The sequence below is a fragment of the Sceloporus occidentalis genome, unplaced genomic scaffold (assembly GCF_023333645.1).
Source record: "Sceloporus occidentalis isolate IW3139 unplaced genomic scaffold, rSceOcc1.0.p SCAF_5, whole genome shotgun sequence".
NCBI lineage: Eukaryota > Metazoa > Chordata > Lepidosauria > Squamata > Phrynosomatidae > Sceloporus > Sceloporus occidentalis.
Window position 1 is genome coordinate 27,720,298 of NW_028316985.1, and position 20,366 is coordinate 27,740,663.

The window sequence follows — 20,366 nt, forward strand, 5'->3', positions numbered from 1 at the left end:
AAAAAAGGAGCAAAGAGAAGCTGGCTTCTTTAAAGAGAGATCATAAATAAAAAGGGTTTTATTTCAAAAGCAGTGAGGCAAATGTCTCTAAGCCAATGGGATCAACAAAAATGCTACTACATACTTCTGGTTGTTGCAAAACAGAGTCTGCACTACAAAGTACAGTTAACACTGTTACTGGACACCAAACAATCTAGAGAATTAGCCTTGCACACAACTAGTCAGTTTGTCATACTCCCCTTTCTTATTTATCCTGTGCAAAGTAGCTCTTCGTAGATTATGTCCCAAGATTCTAATTCTAAGTTCTAAAGACTGGTTACTTTTGGGTTCACATGAATTCTATCTTTACATTAAAAACACTGGGAGCTTTTGAACTGCTGGCGCTTGAGGAATTCCCTTTCCAAGTTAAAATATTAATAAATAGTTAACGTAACTTAGTCATGCAAGACAGTTACAAAACAAAAGGTCATCTCAATTTTTTATAATAAAGGCAACTTGCATTCAAAATGAACTGTACCCCTTATGTTTTATTCAAAGGGTAAACAAGAATTAAACCCAGCTGTTTACTTGAATTACAAAAGTAACATGATTCAATATGAAAATAAGAAACTGTCTACAAATCTCTGACAGTAGTAAATTGCAATATACAATGCATACAGGAGTTATATAGAGCAACAAACTCTTGTACAAAACAAAAATATTTTAATACCTTTAAAATCGAATTTCTTTTAAAATCATTCATGAAAAAAGATTTGAGTCAGAGTTCACATCTCAATTAATCAAGCCTCAGGCAGCTACATTACAGCTATTGAATATACAAAGTGACATTTTCTCTGTTTTACCAGTCATTTCAAACTAAAGTTTCCTCTCCTTTAGCATTCGCTAGTTCATTGACCATATTTCTCATGTTCTCAGATCCAAAGCTTTCTTCCATCATGAAAACTGAATCTGCTGAACTCCAGAGATCTAGGAAATGCAAAATAAAGTCAGATCAATTCAATAAATTACTTCAGATCCACACATATTTCACAGAGCACCCAACTAGCAAAATGATGACTTCGAACTGTTTCTCTAGTTCAGTACTTCTGAATTGTGGCTGAGGGAAGTGGGACTATTTAAATGTTAATTGAAACAGAATTGATAGTTGCTGTACCTGTTGATAAGATGTTGTATAAACCATAACATTTTGCTGTTGGCCATCTGTAGTTATTAAACCTGCTGGCAACTGGTTAGCTAAGAAAGAAAAGAGAACAATCCAGTCAAGGCACCCATTATACACTGATACCATTTAACATGTTCAACATTAAACAAAAAATTATGTCCAGCATATGATTATTACACCACCAGTTAAATAACACCAAATCAATCTATTCTCTTGTGCACCACATTTTAAAAAAAGTAACACAGAGATACCAGATGTTAGTTAACAGACTCATGTGAAGACAAGAAACTTTGATCCAATAGTAAACAAACAGGAACACCACCTAATTCAGAAAGCAAAAAGATTATAAGAAAATGTGTAACACATCTAATCAAAACTATGAAGTTAACTTGCATTTTAGCTTTCAGCTAAGAATAAGACTAATCATCACAGTAGCTGCTTTCGCTGCTGAGATCTCAACCTCACATTACAAATTAGCATTTTCAGCCTGCTACACAGCATAGCTATTTTGCCATACAAAATTCACCTCAACAGGAATAGATGTTTCACCATGTCCAATGCTTTCTTGTAAGCAAACAGAGACCTTGCTCCTTCACAGACTAGTTGTGTTTGTGTTTGCTAAATACTCTTGGATACACAAACATGCACCCTGTTCAGCTGCACGAGCCCTGTCCAGCACAACAAATCTGTCACATAATATGTACATTCCAGAGGGTGGGAGCAGCCACCAAGGAGGCTCTCTCTCTCGTGTCCTCACCAAGCAAATGTAGTATGAATTTGCTCCAGATTCAAATATGTATAACTGGGCTGGCTATTACACACCCTCTTCCCCCAGGTAGTACCTCCAACCTGGTGAAAATGCTATATAGGAAGGCCACAGATCCAATTGAATGGGACAGGCTGTACCACAGAGGGAAGTGAGCTGGAATCTCTTCCATGATTAGAGCTCCATTCACAGAACATGTTTCTACTGAGTTTCCAGGAATCCTCATGTTTCTCTGTTCAGCAGTTAACTCATTCAGCAGTCTCTTGATTCTCTGTACAATATAGGGAGATGAGATTGCCAAAGGAAAAAGGGGGAAATCTGCTCAAGCCAAGCTGCATACACCTAAATCTGGGTCCAATCCTAAATGCTTCAGATAAATACCTAACATGATGCAGTATTACTTTAGGTCAACTATAAAAAAACACTGTCCAACTGGTTCAAGAGTGACTAGTCAGCATGGCTGTGACACTTTCAGTATCAGAGCGAATGTGCCAGGGAATGGGAAATGAAGAGTACAATTTGTACTTGTGTCCAGCTGTTGAGCTTCCCACAGACAAATCACTGGCCACTGTGTTGACAAACTCAATAGACCTTTGGCCTGATCCAACATGGCTCTTTCATGCTCTTAAGTATTGCCTGAGTTACAGCTAAGACAGCTTTGAAGCAGTTTGAGCTTTTTTAGATTATTCCTACTCCAAGTACTGCTTTTCTCAACTCCACTAACTGTAAACCATCAGTTTTTATTTGTAGGCACTGAAAAGCATTTTACTATATGCAGAAAGCAAATACAATTGGTCCTCCATATCCACAAATTCTTGACCCACGGTTTCAACCACCCACAGCTTGAAAATATTGAAAAAAAAGTATAGGTTTCAAAATGTATTGTTGTAAACCTGTCTCACAAACAGTGGCATCACTATGCCTGGTGTCACTCCAGTGCAGAAGTTTCCAGTGGAGGGAGGGATCCAGTCTTGGTTGCCTCTCCCCACCTAGAGCAAAGACAGGGACGAGAGGACGCCTGAACTGGGACCCCCACTGATCCCCCTGGCCCTGCAGAAGAGGGGAGGAAGGGGTGCCAAAGGTGAGACTGCCACTGCTGCCAGCACTCTTGCAACAGTTCTACCCAGCCTGATGCACCAAATGCCCCTCCCTGGCAGGTAATGCCAGATGCTGAGTCCTACCCCTCTCCCTCCTTCAGTCTTGATAATCCACTCTGGGGAGACAGCAGGAGGGAAGGGAGCAGAAGGATACTGTATGTGGCAGCAGGTACAGAAGGGTGGTCGTCATCCTTCCCTCCCACTCCTGCCCTCTCTGTCCTGGACCAGCTACCTGGCACTCCCCTGGCTGCCCCCTCTGCCATCCGTCTGCTATGGCCTCTGGGTGTGGCTAGGCTGCCTGGCAAACCATGAAAAGGAGGTGCTGAAGGTGGTGGCAGCAGTGATGGTCCACAGAAGGAAAGGAGTCTGTGGCCACCACTACTGCCACCACCACCCTTTCCTAGCCCACCCAGCAGCCCTGCCAGACATACAAGGGGCCACTGGGTAGCAGCAGCCATTCACCCCCACCAGCTGCTGCAGTGGGTGGACAAAAGAGGCACCATGTTGGTGAAGGGAGATGGATGAGGGGGTCTTGAGACAGTCAGTGAGTGACTGTGCACTCCACTGGGCATTCTCCACTCTCTGAGATGTCACCTAGTTTGGTCTGTACTCCCACACTCCTCCAGCGATAGATACCACTGCTCACAAATACTAGGTATGGTTCAAATAAATTAACAAACTCATTCCAAGCACAGGTGTTAAGTAATTCTAATACTACTTACTAAATGCTTCTTCTGTGAGCTCCTCACTGAGCCCATCTGCTGTGGTAACTGTCCCTCCAATACCCTTTTCTCCTTTCATGGCCTTAAGAAAGAATACACAATGATTTTCATGCAAATACAATCACTTGCAACTGTCTAAAATCAAACTGTATATATTGGGAGTATCCATGTAACATTTAAGCAGTATTTCAAATGTTATACCTCTATTATAGAAGCAAGGCACATGTAAGAACAGAAAGTTTGTACAGCTGTCCCTCCATTTTTGTGGACTTGGAGTCTGCAATCCTGCTCTCTGCGGGAGGGACAAGCAGGGAGGGACAAAATGGCGGCACGTAGCCCCACACTTGCTCCTCAAGAGCATGCCCCATTATTTTCAACGGGATTTGAATATTTGCGAGTCGCAATTTTCACGTGTGTGTGTGTGTGTGTGTGTGTGTGTGTCCAGAACAGATCCCCCATGACCTGGGAGGGTCTACTGTAAATGCAAGTTGGTTTCTCAAGGCACTGCATCCCATTCAAAGAAATATTTTTATTTACTACAAATGAGAAATAGATCATGTCAGTTTTCTTCAACAGACTGCCTTCCAGCTGTGCTGTGCTACAGTTCTCATCAATGCTATCCAGCATTGCTATTAGCTATGATGGCTGTAGATTATGGGAATTTTAGACCAACACAGCTGGAAGGCCAGGCTGGGAAAGGCAAGGTTAGATGCTTAAAGGATGTAACCAGTTAGATAAATTCAAATGACCATTTTTACAGAACACTAAAAATTAATAATGTTCTGAAACTATTCTTCCCATCCTGCACCTCATGGATATTCAACCACCTTACTGTGTTAGAGACACATTACAAGTCAGCTGTAACATAAAATTCTGCAAATCATTGCAAATGGCATTCTGCAGGGATAAAAGAGATAACAAACCTCTCTGAACTTCTGTAGATATAACTTCAAAGGTTCAACATAGCTGTCAAATCCCAAGGTAGACATGGCAAAGAGAATATCCTCCCCATTTATAGTCTTTCGCTTTTCTTGGTGACATCTCTCACTTGCTTCTGACGTTATAAAGCTGATGAATTCGCTTACACACTCCTGTACACATTCTTTTGCATCTTTAGCAATCTAAAATATATTTACATGTAGTAAATCAATAATATTTCTCAATACAATCTGAATTAACACTCAAATAAATAGAACCAAGACTGGCAACAAAATTAAACATTAACAAAATTAATTAAACTTTAACACAATTAAACATTATGGACAATTAATCTCATAAAACCTGAATAAATAAAGTCCACAAAGTTTGGAGTCCCCCCACCTCCGTATTACCAATTTACAAAACAAGCTACTTCTTATTTTAAGAGCAGCATGCATTTTGTCACTGAAAACCTGTACACCTCCCTTGAGAGGAATAAAATAAACATTATATTTTGGTTAATACAGAGATGCAGAAGAACAGAGAACATGGTGCACTTCTTGTTTCCAGTGTGACACCATTTGAAGAAATTTTCACAATATCTGGCTTTAAAACACCTTTGAACAAAATACAAACATGTCTTCTAAAAAAAACCCACCAAGCTTCATGGCCTTGTAAATGAACTGAGGAATGTCAGCAAAGCTTTCTTTCATGATATTACCTTTCCTGTTTGAGGTATGGCATTTTTCATTATCCTCGCCACATTTGCAATTGGAAGATAAATATCCTGTTCTCTGAAACTTTCTTTAGAGCCATTTGTGTCTTCATGGTCATTCATGCTGTCTTCTGTATCTAAGAACACACAGAGAGAAGTATTAACAGCCTACATTGGAACCACTTGACAGCCATATCTATATTCCTATATTATCAAGTCTGTCAAGGAGCCAATGGTCTACTTCTGCTGTATTTCACAGCTTTCACTACAACCAGTAATACACTCTTTCTTCTGCAATCTTCTGTGCATTCTAAAAATATAGCCTCCTCTATCCTTTTTATCTACAACCTATTTTCTATTTCTTTTTTCTTTCTTTTTCTCTTTCTTTCTTTCTCTCTTTCTTTCTTTCCTTTTCCCTCTTTCCTTCTCTTTTTTCTTTTCTTTTTCCTCTTTCTTCTTTCCCCCATTTTCTGCTTCATTTATGTTATTATGCTCCTTTTATTTTTAATTTTGTATATGTAATTTCTATGTATCAAGGAAATAATTGAGGCATGTAATTCTTGCTTTTTCATTTCAACTAAAATTTTATTTTAAAAAAATAAAAATAAAAATATAGCCTCCTGGATCAGATTTTTAATCCCACAAAAATACATGGGGTTTACACATGAAGGCTGCAGCAGGAAAGAAAAATCCTAGATTGTGCTGATGTTGTATATGGCAGTACACTATCTGATCTAGGCCCCGAGAATTTGACCATAATAAAACTGCTATTAAAAACGCCTAAAAATTCTCTCATAATTATACTTAACATTTGAGCTCTTTTAAGTATGAAGGCAGATTTCTCCGACCTGATACCAATATTAAAGAATGTTTAAGACATTCTTTTCATAGATACAGTGCTTGTTTAAAGATCTGCAAGGCCCAGAGGTAATAGTTCTAATGACAATATATGACCAAGTATTTTATCAGACAGCTGTATTATTTTGACTACCATATATACTCAACTATAAGTCAACCTCATATATAAGTCGTGGGCAAGTTTTGGGGCCAAAATTATGGATTTTGATATGGATAAGTCAAGGGTAAAACCTAGGGGCATGAAACAAAGGATCTGAAGTAGATGAACCAAAGGAAAACAATGTCAAAGAACTTAACAAAATTCCAGCAGGCATAACTATTTCTGCTCATACTAAAGGCTGGATGGATAAGAGACTAGACAGGGGTCAATGCTTCCAAGGCAGATTAAACTCTTGCATTTCACCACACACACACACACACGAGAGTTAAAATACAGTACTTACATTGACCCATGGATAAGTCGACCCAGGTTTTTTGGGTCAATTTTTAACCTAAATTTCTAGACTTAAACATGAGTAGATACAGTATTGTTGTTTTAGACTGATAATTCAGGGTTGCTGTTGTTTTTTCACTTTATAGCAAATCACCTCCGGTGCCTTTGTGAGAATTTATAACTATTAAAACTACTTAAACATTCAGTATGCACATTTTTATAGCAAGGATGGCAAACACCTGGGTCTCCAGATGGCGTTGGACTGCACATCTCATCATCCTTTGCCACTGGCTATGACTGATGAGAGTTGCAGTTCAGCTATATAAGGAAGGTCACCATGTGCCCATAGTTTTATAGAAAGGCAGCTTTCTATTTTAAAGAAATCCCATAATCAGTTAAGAGTATAGCGCTTCTAACCATAAATGTTAAGCTCATTTCAAGTTCAACAAAACCAGAGAGCACCGCTACAAAAGTGGGACATCAAAAATCTGGCAATTTATCAAAAACCACCACAGCATCTAACTTAGTTTAACGTATTAAATTCTGCAGATCTATTTAAATGTTTACTTGAACAAAATGGTAGTTCAAAAATGTTTTTGTTCTAAGTACTTTTAACACCAGCAATGGATACTTAATGGAAGAACTCATAAAATTCTTTAAGTATAAACAGAGTGGAGCTGGGGAGCATCCAGTCTGAAATGAATCATTCCTAAATGGATAAATGCTTCTGATCAATCAAACTCAGATGGTGCAGAAGCAAGCAAGGAGTATAAGGTAGGATGTAGATGGTCATAGGCCAAAGGGCTATGAGGGGAAATGAACATGCCACAAGTATCTGGAGAAGTACACTGTGTTGTGTGTGTACATATGCTAATACCAGAGAAAAGATGAAAGGGGAAATTTAGGTCAATCCCATCAAATCCAAGATGTCAATGTGGCTTTTGAAATGAATCAAAAGTAGTAAAAAGGCTTCCTTCCAAAAATCAAATCTCCTGAGCAGATGATAACATAAGACAGAGAAACAGGAGGATTTTGCTCCACCAGCAATATAAATTCTGCTGGCAAAAGGACACCACCAGATATACCCGAGTGACCTCTCATTGGTCCAGCACTTACCCTCATGAGGTTGTATCACATAGTGACTACCACCAATGTAATCTCCAGCTATTCCCAACTGAGAAGCATCTGTTGTAGAATTATCACCATCCATCTGGAATAAACAAAGGGTATTTTAAATAATCCACTTTTTATTACATACTGGTCTGCATCCTGTTCAGAAGTCACAATATCAGAGTTGCTGGGAATTCATGTTTATGGTCACAAAGAACTGAACATGACTCTAAAGGCCTATCTGTGTAGCCTGGCAGTGGCCCCAACCAAAGAACTTCTGAGGCACTGGAGATCATTGTACTGGAAAATGACATCCTCAAAATACTCGTTTACAGAGTTGCCTTGGGACAAGCAGTTGAGGCAGATTCCAGGCGTCACCCCAGCTGCCTGTTCTCAAGGCACCCTGTGATTGAACACATGCTATGGACATAATTTTCCATTAGCCCATCTCCAGAGCTGAAGAAACATTTTCGTCAGGGCACTGCCAGTCTGCGAAGACGGGGGGGGGGGGGGGGGCTGTCAATTCTGACTATGCGGATGGTGCAATATCTCTGCCATCATTCCTAAAAACCTGAGTAAATATTTATTTCTGATCCAAGTAATTAAATTAGCTTTAAATACATAAAGAGTATTACAACCCACCCACCCCTAAACTTTGATTGATCCTGGCTGCCTATCATTAAGTAGCCTGTTCAGGGAAAAACTTCTGTTGTTCATGCATTCATTTAATATAAATCTGACATCAATTTATCACCCAAAATAATATTTTTTATGTCTTACTCAATCTTGTGAACTCTAGATGTGCTTGCTATGCTGGCTGAAGATGATGGGTATAGTAGACCAATATCTCTGGAGGGTACCAGCTTGGGAAATGCTACTTTATAAAGCCTTATTCAATCAGATGAGCCAGAGTGATGTAATTGGTTTCAGCAGTGGACTATGATTCTGGAGACCAGGGTTTGAATCCCCACTCGGCCATGGAAAACAACAGGGTGACCTTGGGCATGTCACATTCTTCAGCCTTCGAGGAAAGCAAAGGCAAACCTTGTCTGAACAGATCTTGCCAAGAAAACCCTGTGATAGGGTTCACCAAACAACCTGAAGACACAATAACAAATTCAACCAGATGTCTGCCAAATTTGATGGTGATGCTGGCAGATGATGGGCAGTGCAGTCAAGATATCTGGTGGATACCTGTTTGGGGAAGGCTACTTCCTATCTGTGAAAAAAAGAAATCTATTTTGTTTCTTCTTCTAAAGCTCTCCCCAAAAGAAAAAGGCAATGAAAGTCTTCACATCACACATGCAAAGGTGGTTCAAATACACACCAAAGGTTAAACTTAAATCTGGGGTAAGATTGGAATGATCTACCTAATAATTACACAAAGAACTACTTCTGTGAGTACTATGTTCTGTATAATGCTTCTATGAAATCACCAAAAATTCCTCACAATAACAATGCTCTGTTTATTTCTGTTAAATATTGACTTGTTCAGATTATCTCTTTCATGCTTTTGCTCTGCTTCATAATAAGCATCAGGTCAAAATAAAATCTGTAGTGCCAGTTTTATAAGTAAGAATAGTGACACGTTCTGAATTATGTTATGAAGTTTAACAAATGGGATTTGGTATAAGAGGACCCAGCCACACCATGCAAGTTCTCATGTCCTACAAACCATAACTTTAATTTGCTCCCCTGTATCATTGCTGGCAGTATGACAACTCCTATCCTAGAATCCAACACTGAGAGCTCTGTACCACAGACATTTAATTTGGAAAGTTCTATTTCTGTTTCAGTGTTAAGATTTATATGATCAGCGTGTTTCAAATAATTTATTCTACCCAAACTTTAAGCCTTTAATTATCTTTTTGAGTAAGTTTACCTTCTAAAAGTCACTGTCAAACTTTCCATTTTCCTATCACAAATAGCTACAGTTATATGGTGCTATTCTATAGTGGCTCACTTTTAACTTTAATCGGCCTGTAACCCCACCTTGATACACAGGGAGAGGCAAGGAAATATAAATAAAAAGTATTATTATTATTATTATTATTATTATTATTATTTAAGAGACCATTTTGGAGGGGGGAAATCCATAGGCATTGTATTCATCTGTATTCAAATGTCATGGTCAGGTATTCTCTACTGACTTATATCAGAGCAAGGTCAGTAAAGAGAAAAGAAAAATATATACATGTGGGTGCATGTTTTTATGTTTTTAAGTGCATAGTGTGGTGTTAGGTGCTGTGTAACAAGTGTCTCTGGTATTGCTTTACAAAAATATCTAAATATAAAAACTACAATCTTAGTAAAAATTAAGAGTGCACTGACTTTTGCACAGCTCCAAGAATAAGAATAAGCCTGCATCTCATCTTCAAAGTACTTAAAAATCCAAATGTGAACACAGGATACCATCTAGCAAACACCAAGTTTTGAGAATCTACTGGCAATTCACTTCATTTGTTAGATTTCCAGGGGTAGTTAAGTGTCTTGCAACAGCAAGAAATCTTGTGGCATCTTTAAGGGTAAGAAGGTGTTGTTGTTTTTAATCCTTGTAGCTTTTGTGTGTGTGTGCATGCCTTCAAGTTGCCTACAACTTCATTGGGTTTTCTTAGGCAAGGACTCCTCAGAGGTGGTTTTGCCAGTTTGTTCCTCTGAAATACAGCCTCCAGCAACTGGCATTCATTAGTGGGCTCCCATCCAGGTATTAATCAGAGCTGACTGTGCTTAGTTTCCAAAATCTGGCAGGATCTGGCGTCTTTAGGGAATTTAGGCCATTCTGTACCTTACAAAAGCTTATGCCAGATTTTAAAGGGAACCACAAGACTCCTTGCTATTTTTGATGGCAATGTATCTACTTGTTTGATGGCATTATCTAGAAAGCTCTATATATACTGTAATTTGTGCTCTGATAGTTCACAGCGTGTATAGGAAGCTCAGAAATGTATGTATAATGATGGTACTCACCTACAGCTGTCAGACTAGCCCCAAGATTCTAAAAATTAGTTATGGTTATACAAGTGATGTTGGCCTGGATGCAAATGCAACAACAAACTTTCCCAATACAACAGCAAACTTTGCATCCAGCCAGCTTGAACATTTCGCCTTCTTTTTCTGACACTCTCACTAGTAGTGTAAAAGCTTTTGCTTCCATTTCTGATTTTGCTGTGTCAAACTATGGAGTGTGAAAATAGGTCAGTACTGAACTACATGTTATTATGCTGACTTCTTTTCACTAACCACAGTTAACTTAATACTAAAGCATGGATGATATGCTACACTGGTGTTAATCTACGAGGAGTTCTCCTCAATCGCACTAGAAAAGGACAGTGAACACACAAACCAGTTGTCGGCCCAGATTTATTCTTATAACACTAAGCTATATCGGCCAAAATCTTTTGCTGTAGACAGCTTACTGCTTTGAGTACTTTTATTGGCACAAAGACTAGATACAAATGTTAATGAATAAATAACTGGCAACAATTTGATCAAAGCTATCAGCAACATTCAACTTGGAAAACTACAATGTAGCTAAAAATCACAATTCACTCACCTAATATTTCTGACATTAAAAGTTACCAGTTGAGGTAATAGGGGGAAAGAGAGAAAAAATCTAAGAGAAAGAAAACACCTGGCAACTAGGAGCATCATGTTCTTGAACAAAGACTGCTTTTTGAAAGAAGCAACTTGTACTCCAAAAGAAAAAAAAAGCTCCAACCATTAAGAGGTGGAGTAATGTTTTATGCAAGAGTCCTACTGATCAATCCTTGCAAGGAGGCATGTTTAACAGATGAAAAAACAATCAAGCTATTTAATTCTATATGTACATTTAAGACTACAAGAATCACAGCACTGCTGTCACCTAAAGTTAGAACTATAAATATTTGCATAAACACCATCATGCAGGTATTTGACATTTGTTGCTGTTGTGTGCCATTAAGTCATTTCAGAATTACGGCGACCCTGTAGATCCTATCTTGGCAACATTTGTTCAGAGGGACTTTGTCTTTGCTCTCCTCTGAGGCTGAGAGAATGTGACTTGCCTAGGTCGCCCAGTGAGTTTCCATGGCTGAACAGTGATTCAAACCTTGGCCTTAAGTTGTAGTCCTGTCCAACGCTCAAACCACTATACCACACTGGCATTAATATTCCATATATTACCTCCAAATTTATGTAATGCACATTATATGTATAATTATATGTCTGGGTAAAATTAATGCAAGTGTCTGGTGTCAACAAAATTATTCTGCACACACACACACACGGACAAGGCAACATGAAAAACAACACAGGGCAGATGTGACATTCCTCGAGAATACAGCACATGACAATGACCTGCATTACTGAGCTGTTAGAAATCCAGGATCTCACTGATAACAGGTCTTTTCTGAAAAAACAATTATTTTAATCTCCAAAAGAGAACCAGAAGACCTTCAAACACCCACTCAAAGCCATCAGATAAAGTAGCAGACAAAGTCCTACTATTTGATTCCTACATCAGTAAAATGATACAGGTGAAGAATGCAAAGGAAAAATACAGTTGGCCCTTCAGATCCATGGGAGTTCTGTTCAGGATCCCTTGTGAATGCAAAAAATGCTAATGATTATACCCCACATTATTAAATAGTGACAATGTGAACATGCACACTTCATCCTGTCCACATTCAAGTCACCCTCATTTAATAATATGGCAATCCACAGATTATCAAATTTGTGGACCCGAAGAACCAACTGTGCAGCTAATTTTCACCTTGAGAGTCACATGTCAGAAACATCAAGGTACATCATTTGTAGACAGTGGAAGGATTGTTGCTGGACTGTAGTGACCTAAGGTAATGAGAAGGGGCTGAAATGTTATTTTGTACTTGGTAATTCCTATCAAATCTCTTGTAACCAATACAGCAGTATTTTGTTTGCCTACATTCAGCAGCTTCCTAGACATTTTGGATCCTTACCTCAAACTCAATGTATTACCGCCAACAAACATGATAAATGCAAATTATAAAATACACACAGTCATTACAGCAATTCCTTGCCTTTTTGTTACTTTTTGGTTCATTTTGGTTACTGCTCTGAAAAAAGACTAGATCTGATCGAAAATGCATCCAGTTGTAGCAAGATTTTAATGAGCTAGATTGGTTACAGTACAGCTACTCAGCATATATTACTAACACATATCAGATTTCCTTCATCTAATTTAGTCTTTTGGGCTGCAATCCTATACTTAGTGCATGACCAACTCAACTTAAATTGGACTTGCTTCTGAGTAGCCATGCATATAATTGCACAATAAGTCACTCTAGAACTACGCTAGGTATGTAAAAAATAAAATTTCTTCAGATGTATTCTTTCTTATGCATTTTACTGACTGGTATTTTTGTTATGCTTGCCATATCTGTTACAGAATTTGCAGTGTCCTGTGTACTCAATGTTCCTACAAATAGTACTGTGTACATCTACACTACTGAAATATACAGCAAGTCAGATAATAGGTACATTTACCAATCAGCAAGTGTGACATGGTCAGCCCCAAGCCTTAAATAAAAAGTACTTTCAAGACCTTGAACATCAGCACACCTACTTAATTGTTGTTGTGTGCCTCCAAGTCACTTTTGATTTACGGCAACCCTAAAGGTGAATGTATCAGTTTTCTTGGCAGATTTCTTCAGAGGGAGTTTGGCACTGCCATCCTTTGAGGCTGAGAAAGTGTGACTTGCCCAAGGTCACCCAGTGGGTTTTTATGCTTGAATCAGAATTGAATCGTGATCTCCAGAGTTGTAGTCCAATGCTCAAACCACTACACCACACTAGACTCTCATATTTCCTTAAATTAAACCCTGAACCCACCCTGGGTCCAGTTTGGGAGAAAGGTGGCATATAAAATAAAATACAGTTGAATAAGTTTTTTATTCATCTGGCATTCACAACCCCTCCTTACCTAAATAAAAAGATACACACATAACTTTTAAACCTAACTAATGCAACCTAGCTGATGACATTCTCAGGAAATTAATAGATCAATAAAATTTGTATAAAGGACAAGATATGTTCTCCGGTTTCAGTTATATGAAAAGATAACAGATGCATATGCTCATTTGTTGTAGGTTACTGTTTAAGCAATTTATGTAAATATATCTAAAAGGAGAAACACATGTTGCTCCCCAAGAAAACAAAATAAATATTTTTAAATGGGCAAATCCACACAACAACTTGAACTGCTTTGAAAAATATCTCAAAATACTTTTTGTCTAGCCTGAACCAAACAACTGGTGGCTCAAATGTGACAAACGCAAGATGAATAGCATTCCCTTTCCAAAAGCTACAGAAGCCCTCAGTGGGAGCTAGGAACCTCACACTTTTGATTCACACAAACCCACTCACTGTGTGCATGCATTTCCCAATGAGGAAGGTCAAATCCGCAGTTACAACAAAATGCCAATCTGCAGTTTTGTACATACCCTGTAAGACAGCTTTCTCAAGATTTCCACACACACCCTGTCTATACCCATGGCTTCAAGATAGTTCTATTATACAGGAACAAGGAGACTTAGCACGGAAAAACTGAACATGGCTCAATGTTATGGAATTCTGGGGTTTACAGTTTGTTGTGCCACCAGACCTCTCTGACAGAGAAGGCTAATTGCATCACAAAACTACAATCCTTAGAATTCCATCAAATGGAGCTAAGACAGTTAAAATAGAGTCAAACTGGATTATTTCTGTTGTGTGGATGCAATTTAGGAAGAAGAGCAGAGAAGTAAGACCACACACGTAAGACCCATAACAAGTCAGGAGTTAATGGGTCACGTCTGAATGAGTGAGGTCCTAGAAAAACCACCCACTCGCCCATGGTCATGAAATGACATCCAGCATTAAACCACTTTCATGTTCCTAGGTGTCCAGATCAGGTGAAGCAAGACAAAAACAGGAGCTCCTCCAATTGAGGGTGGGTGAGAGAAGCCACTCTTCGAGCCAATCTTCAAACACTCCCCAACCCACTGAACATATTCTTGTAGAAAAGGCGTCTAGGAGGGGAGATCACAGAGGAACAGCACCCACGCAACCAACTGGATTTCTAAAGACTAGGCAGGCCGCTCCCACAATATTAGTGAATCAACCAGGCTTCAGGAAAGTGAGATGGGGTGGAAGATATGGAAAGGGATTACCCAGAAACAGACAGAAACCCATCTACAGAAATAGACACAATTCTACCATGGGAGGAGGGGAAAGCAAGGGGTTTTATTCATGGCGGGGAGGGGGAGATAGAGAGGCAGAAGTGGAAGAAGAACAATCAACAATCTAAGATATGCAGATGACACCATAAAACTAGCAGAAAATATCTGAGATATGGAAAGACAGCTGTGTTAGTCTGGTAAACCAGTGTGCAAAGAGATCTTGTAGCACCTTTGAGACTAAGTGAAAGTGAGAAGCTGGTAGCATGAGCTTTCATAGAGTTGAGCCTACTTCCTCAGATGCTGAAGAGGTAGTCTCAAATCTACGAAAGCTCATGCTACCAGTTTGTTTCAGTTAGTCTCAAAGATGTCAAGATCTCTCTGCATGGAGATATGGAAAGATTATTGAAGGAGGTTAGGGCAAGTTTACAGGTGAACATCAAGAAAGTAAAAAATTATGACCAAAGACAATCTACATAAAAGTAAATTATGAAGAGACTGAAATAGCCCAAGGTTTTCCATCAATCAGCGCTGAGCAGTCAAGAAATCAGAAGAAGACTAGAACTTGGAAGGACAACTATGAAGGAAGTAGACAAAATCCTGAAGCATAAAGATATTAAATACTCAAGTTAAGATTGTCCATGCCATCCTATTTCCCATTTCTATGTATGGTTGTGAAAGCTAGAAAGTGAAGAAAGCCGATAGGAAGAAAATCAGTTCATTTGAGAAAAGTGCTGAGGATACAATGGGCTGCTAAAATGACCAATGGATGGATGCTAGAGCAGATCAGGCCTGCACTATCCCTGGAAATAAAGATGACTCAGATGAGATTGTCCTATTTTGGCCACATCATGAGAATAAAGGACTTGCTAGAAAATACTACACTTGTCCCTCCATATTTGCTAGGGTTAGGGGCACAAGACCCCCATGAATATGGAAAAACAGCAAATAACAAAAACACCATGTTTTTACTGAGAGGACCCCTCTCTAGGAATCTCTAGGTCCTCTAGGTCAATTCTGTGATGTCCAACAGACACTGACCATAGAACTGTGCTGGAGAAGCTAAAAATGCCTAATAGAGTATTCTCTCTAGGAATCTCTAGGCCTTTCAGGGCAACTTTTAGTTAAAGTTAACCATAGAGTTGTGCTGGAGGACCTAGATATTCCTAGAGAGAAGATATTAATCAAATCCATGAATAATCAAATCCGCAAATATCAAAGCCGCAAATATGGAGGGATGACTGTATAATGCTTGGTAAAGTGGAGTGCATTAAGAAAAGAGGAAGACCACATTCCAGGTGAATAGATTCAGAGAAGCCACTGCCATGAATCTGCAAGAGCTGAGCAGGGCAGTTGAGGACAGGGCGAATGGGGACGTGTCTACATTGCAGAAATAATGCGCTTTGACCCCAATTTAAGTGCTGTAGCATCACCCTACGGAATTTCATAAGGCCTTTAAGTCTTCTCTGCCAAAGAGTTTGCATGCATTGTTGTTGCTGTTGTGTGCCTTCAAGTTGTTCCTGACTTATGAGGACCCTAAGGGGGTCTTCTTGGCAAGATTTGTTCAGAGGTTTGCCACTGCCTTCCCCTGACTCACCAAACGACAATGCCTAGGATTTTGTAGAGTGGCGTCATGGCAGTTCAAGTAATGTTAAACGGCATTTATTTCTCCAGTGTCAACGCACCCTTGGTGGTCTCTCTCTCTCTCTCATATTCATGGGGTCCACTAGAAGGGAGTTGACAACAACAACAACAAAGCAGAGAGAATTCAAAAACAGAGCTGTGTTAGCCTGCATAACAAAACAGAGAGGCAGACCAAGAGGCTTGGAAAGAAAAGGGGTGCTGCTGCTCATCTCCAGGAGGCTCCATGGGGTCCCCGCTATCTCCTGCCTAACACATCCCCCCCAAAAAAAAAATATTGCAGGCTAGGAAATTTGGGAGAGAAAAGGTGACTAAGAGGCCTGGGAGCAGGGTGACTAGATGTCCTAACCACAAAGGAGGACAAAGCACCTCAAAACGGAGGGCGTGTGAGAAAAACAACAACAAGAGGCCATTCCAAAATAAAAAAGCTAAAAATGCCCATAGAAATGTTTGTGCTTCTTAGTCATGCTCAAAATGGAAGACATTCGAGAAAAATGGAGGACACTCAGAAATAAGAGCAGAAAGATTAACGTAAGTATAAACTAATGCTTTTTAGCCATGCCCAAAATGGAGGACATTCAAAAACAATGGAGTACACTCTGAAATAAAAGCCAAAAACACTAATTAATGCTTCTTAGCCATGCCCGAAATAGAGGACACTGAAGAAAAATGGAGGACACTCCAAAACAAAAGCCAAAAGCACTAAGGTAAATATCAAACTCATGCTTCCTAGCCATGCCCAGAATGGAGGACATTCAAGAAAAATGGAGGCGACTGACATTTTTAAAAAGGCCAAAACCCACTATCCTAAATATAAAGTAATGCTTGTTAGCAACAGCCCAGAAAAAAACGGAGGACACTCAAAAAATGGAGGACATTTTGAAAGCCAACCCCCCCAATGACTTAAATATCAAACTCATGCTTCTTTAGCCATGAGTCAAATGGAGGGCATTTCTGGAAAATGGAGGACATCCTGACATTTTCTTGAAATGCCAAAAAACACTAACCCAAATATAACATAATATATAAAATATATAATATAAATAAAATAAATAATATATACATAAAAATATAAAACATAAAACCTAAATATAAAAATATAAAATATAAAATAACAAAATAAAAACTATGAAATAACCTAAATATAAAATAAATATAAAATAATATGAAATATAAAAAACACTAACCTAAATATCAAACTCATGCTTCTTTATCCATGCCCAAAATGGAGGGCGTTATAGAAAAATGGAGGACACCCTGCCATTTTTGGGAAAGGGGAAAAAACACAAACCTAAATATAAAAATTATATATATATATATATATATATAACCTAAATATAAAAATATAAAATATATAATATATATAAAATAATATATATATATGTGTGTGTATATATATATATATATATATATATATATAAAATGTAGAATATATATATATATATACCTAAATATAAGATATAAAATAACCTAAAATATAAAATAAAGTATAAAATACAATATAAAACAAATATAAAATATAAAAACCACTAACCTAAGTATCAAAGTCATGCTTCTTTTGAGCCAGGCTCAAAATGGAGGACGTTTCTGGAAAGGAAGGGGGGAGAAAGGAGGACGTGCCTGGGCCGCCCTGGGGAGGGGGTCACACTCTCTCAGCCTCCCCTGTCATCATGGACGACGACCCCCCTCCTCCTAACAATAACAATAACAATATTTATCTCTATCCCTTCTCTGTGCGCAACGCAGAGGCCCCAGAATGCCTGCCTCTCTCTCTGCCGCTCTGTGCTCCATAGAGACAGGGAGACATAGTACAAAGCGAGCCGGCCTGGCCCTGGCTCCTTCCTTCCTTCCCTGCCTGCCTGCCTTCCTTCCTTCTCCTCTCCTTCCTGGCGCCCTAGTCCTTGGCGTGGCGGCGGCGGCGCAGGCATCGGCGGAGCCCGGGGAGGGGAGACGGACATTTCATTCGAGCCCGCAGTGAAACCCGGTTACCAATCATTGGCCGGAGCCAGGCACAAACCTCCACTGCGGCCCTGGTTGGCTCCCTCCGCAAATCGGCTGTGTTTGGTTGGACAGAAAATGGCTGCGAAGGAACCAGTCCCAGCGCGGAGCTCCGCTTCCCGCACTAGGCCTCCCCTCCCTCCGCAACGCCTCCAGGCCCCGGCCCCGCCCGCCCCGAGCAGCAGAGAGAGAAAGAGAGAGAGCAGCAGCCAGGGCTCTTCCCGCAGCCCCGCGCGCGCCCTCCGCTCCCGCCTCCTCCTCCTCGGGCCTCCAGGGAACAACCGCCGGCAGAGGCCTAGTCGCCCCCGAGGCGCTGCGGGAGTAGTTGGCCGACGGCTGGCTCGCTTCCTGAGGGGGCCCAGGCCTTCCCAGCCCCCGCCACAGGCCATACTGATAGTCACAACAACAGTTATCATATATGGCCTGGATAGTAACAACAACAACAACTATTACATGACTTGAAAGCACCCGTATTGTCATGGGTCCAAAGTACACTGAGCAGATAATACAGTAACAACAACAACAATTATATCACTCGCAGGCATCATGGGTCCAAAGTACATTGAAGAAACAATACAGTAAACCACAAACATATGACTTGAATAGTAATAGTAACAATAACAACAACAATTATAAGATATGACTTGAATAGTAACAACAACAACTATGTGACTTCAAGGCACATATGTTATCATTGGTCCAAAGTACACTGCAGAGACAATACAATAACAACAACAATTATATGACTTCAGTAGCAACAACAACAACGATTATAATATATGACTTGAATTGTAACAACAACAACAACTATATGACTTCTAGGCGTGCATAGTATCATTGGTCCAAAGTACACTGCAGAAACAATACAGTAACAACCACAACAACAATTATAATATATGACTTGAACAGTTATAACAACAATTATAATATATGACTTTTATAATAATAGTAACAACAACAATTATAATATATGACTTGAAGGCACATGTATTATCATTGGTCAAAACCAGTTTGAGACTGCTTTAACAGCCCTGTAATAATAATAATAATAATAAACAATAACAATTATATGTCTTGAATAGTATATAACAGTAACAACAACAATTATAATATATGACTTGGATAGTAATAGTAACAACAACTATTATATGACTTGAAGGCATGTGCATTGGTCAAAAAACATTTGAGACCATGAGAACAGTCCAATAATAATAATAATAATAATATATGACTTGAAGGCACACACATTATTATTATTACTATTATTATTATATGGTTTGAAGGCACATGTATTATCACCATTAGTCCAAAACACAGTGCAGAAATAATCTAGTTTGAGACCACTTTAATTGCCCTGTAATAATAATAATAATAATAATATATGAGTTGAAGGCACACATATTGTTGTCATTATTATATATGAGATGAAGGTATACTTATATTTTTATTATTATTACATATGACTTGAAGGCACACGTATTATCATCTTTGGTCCAATGTACACTGCAGAAATAATCATGTTTCAGACCGCTTTAACTGCCTTATAATTATTATTATTAATTAAGAAGAAGAAGAAAACAATGCTGGCCCAGCAGCAAGGCCTGTGCCTTGCCCACCTCTGCAACAGGCCATAAATAAGAATAATGCAATAGTAATAGAACTAACAACAAGAACAATTATAATATATGACTCAAAGGCACACATATTATCATCATTGGTCCAAAGTACACTGCAGCAATACGGTAATCATGTTTCAGGCTGCTTTAACTGCCCT

The 20,366-nt window shown here is 39.1% G+C and overlaps 1 protein-coding gene across 6 annotated transcripts; it reads right to left on the reverse strand.

Annotated features, from left to right (window-relative positions):
* Positions 1 to 841: 841 nt before the first annotated feature.
* On the reverse strand, positions 842 to 18,730 carry NFYB (nuclear transcription factor Y subunit beta). Of its 6 annotated transcripts, none has more exons than XM_089528002.1 (8): positions 18,612 to 18,730; positions 12,532 to 12,608; positions 7,788 to 7,881; positions 5,387 to 5,517; positions 4,671 to 4,868; positions 3,748 to 3,829; positions 1,154 to 1,233; positions 842 to 966 (listed from the first exon to the last, which is right to left on the reverse strand). In XM_089528002.1, the coding sequence occupies exons 3-8, from the start codon at positions 7,879 to 7,881 to the stop codon at positions 934 to 936; spliced, it is 618 nt and encodes a 205-aa protein (XP_089384128.1). In that variant the 5' UTR covers positions 12,532 to 12,608; positions 18,612 to 18,730; the 3' UTR covers positions 842 to 933. The 6 variants fall into 6 exon arrangements, with proteins under 6 accessions (XP_089384128.1, XP_089384127.1, XP_089384125.1 ...); XM_089528001.1 differs by lacking the exon at positions 18,612 to 18,730 and adding an exon at positions 18,129 to 18,286; XM_089527999.1 differs by lacking the exon at positions 12,532 to 12,608.
* Between the last annotated feature and the right edge of the window lie 1,636 nt (positions 18,731 to 20,366).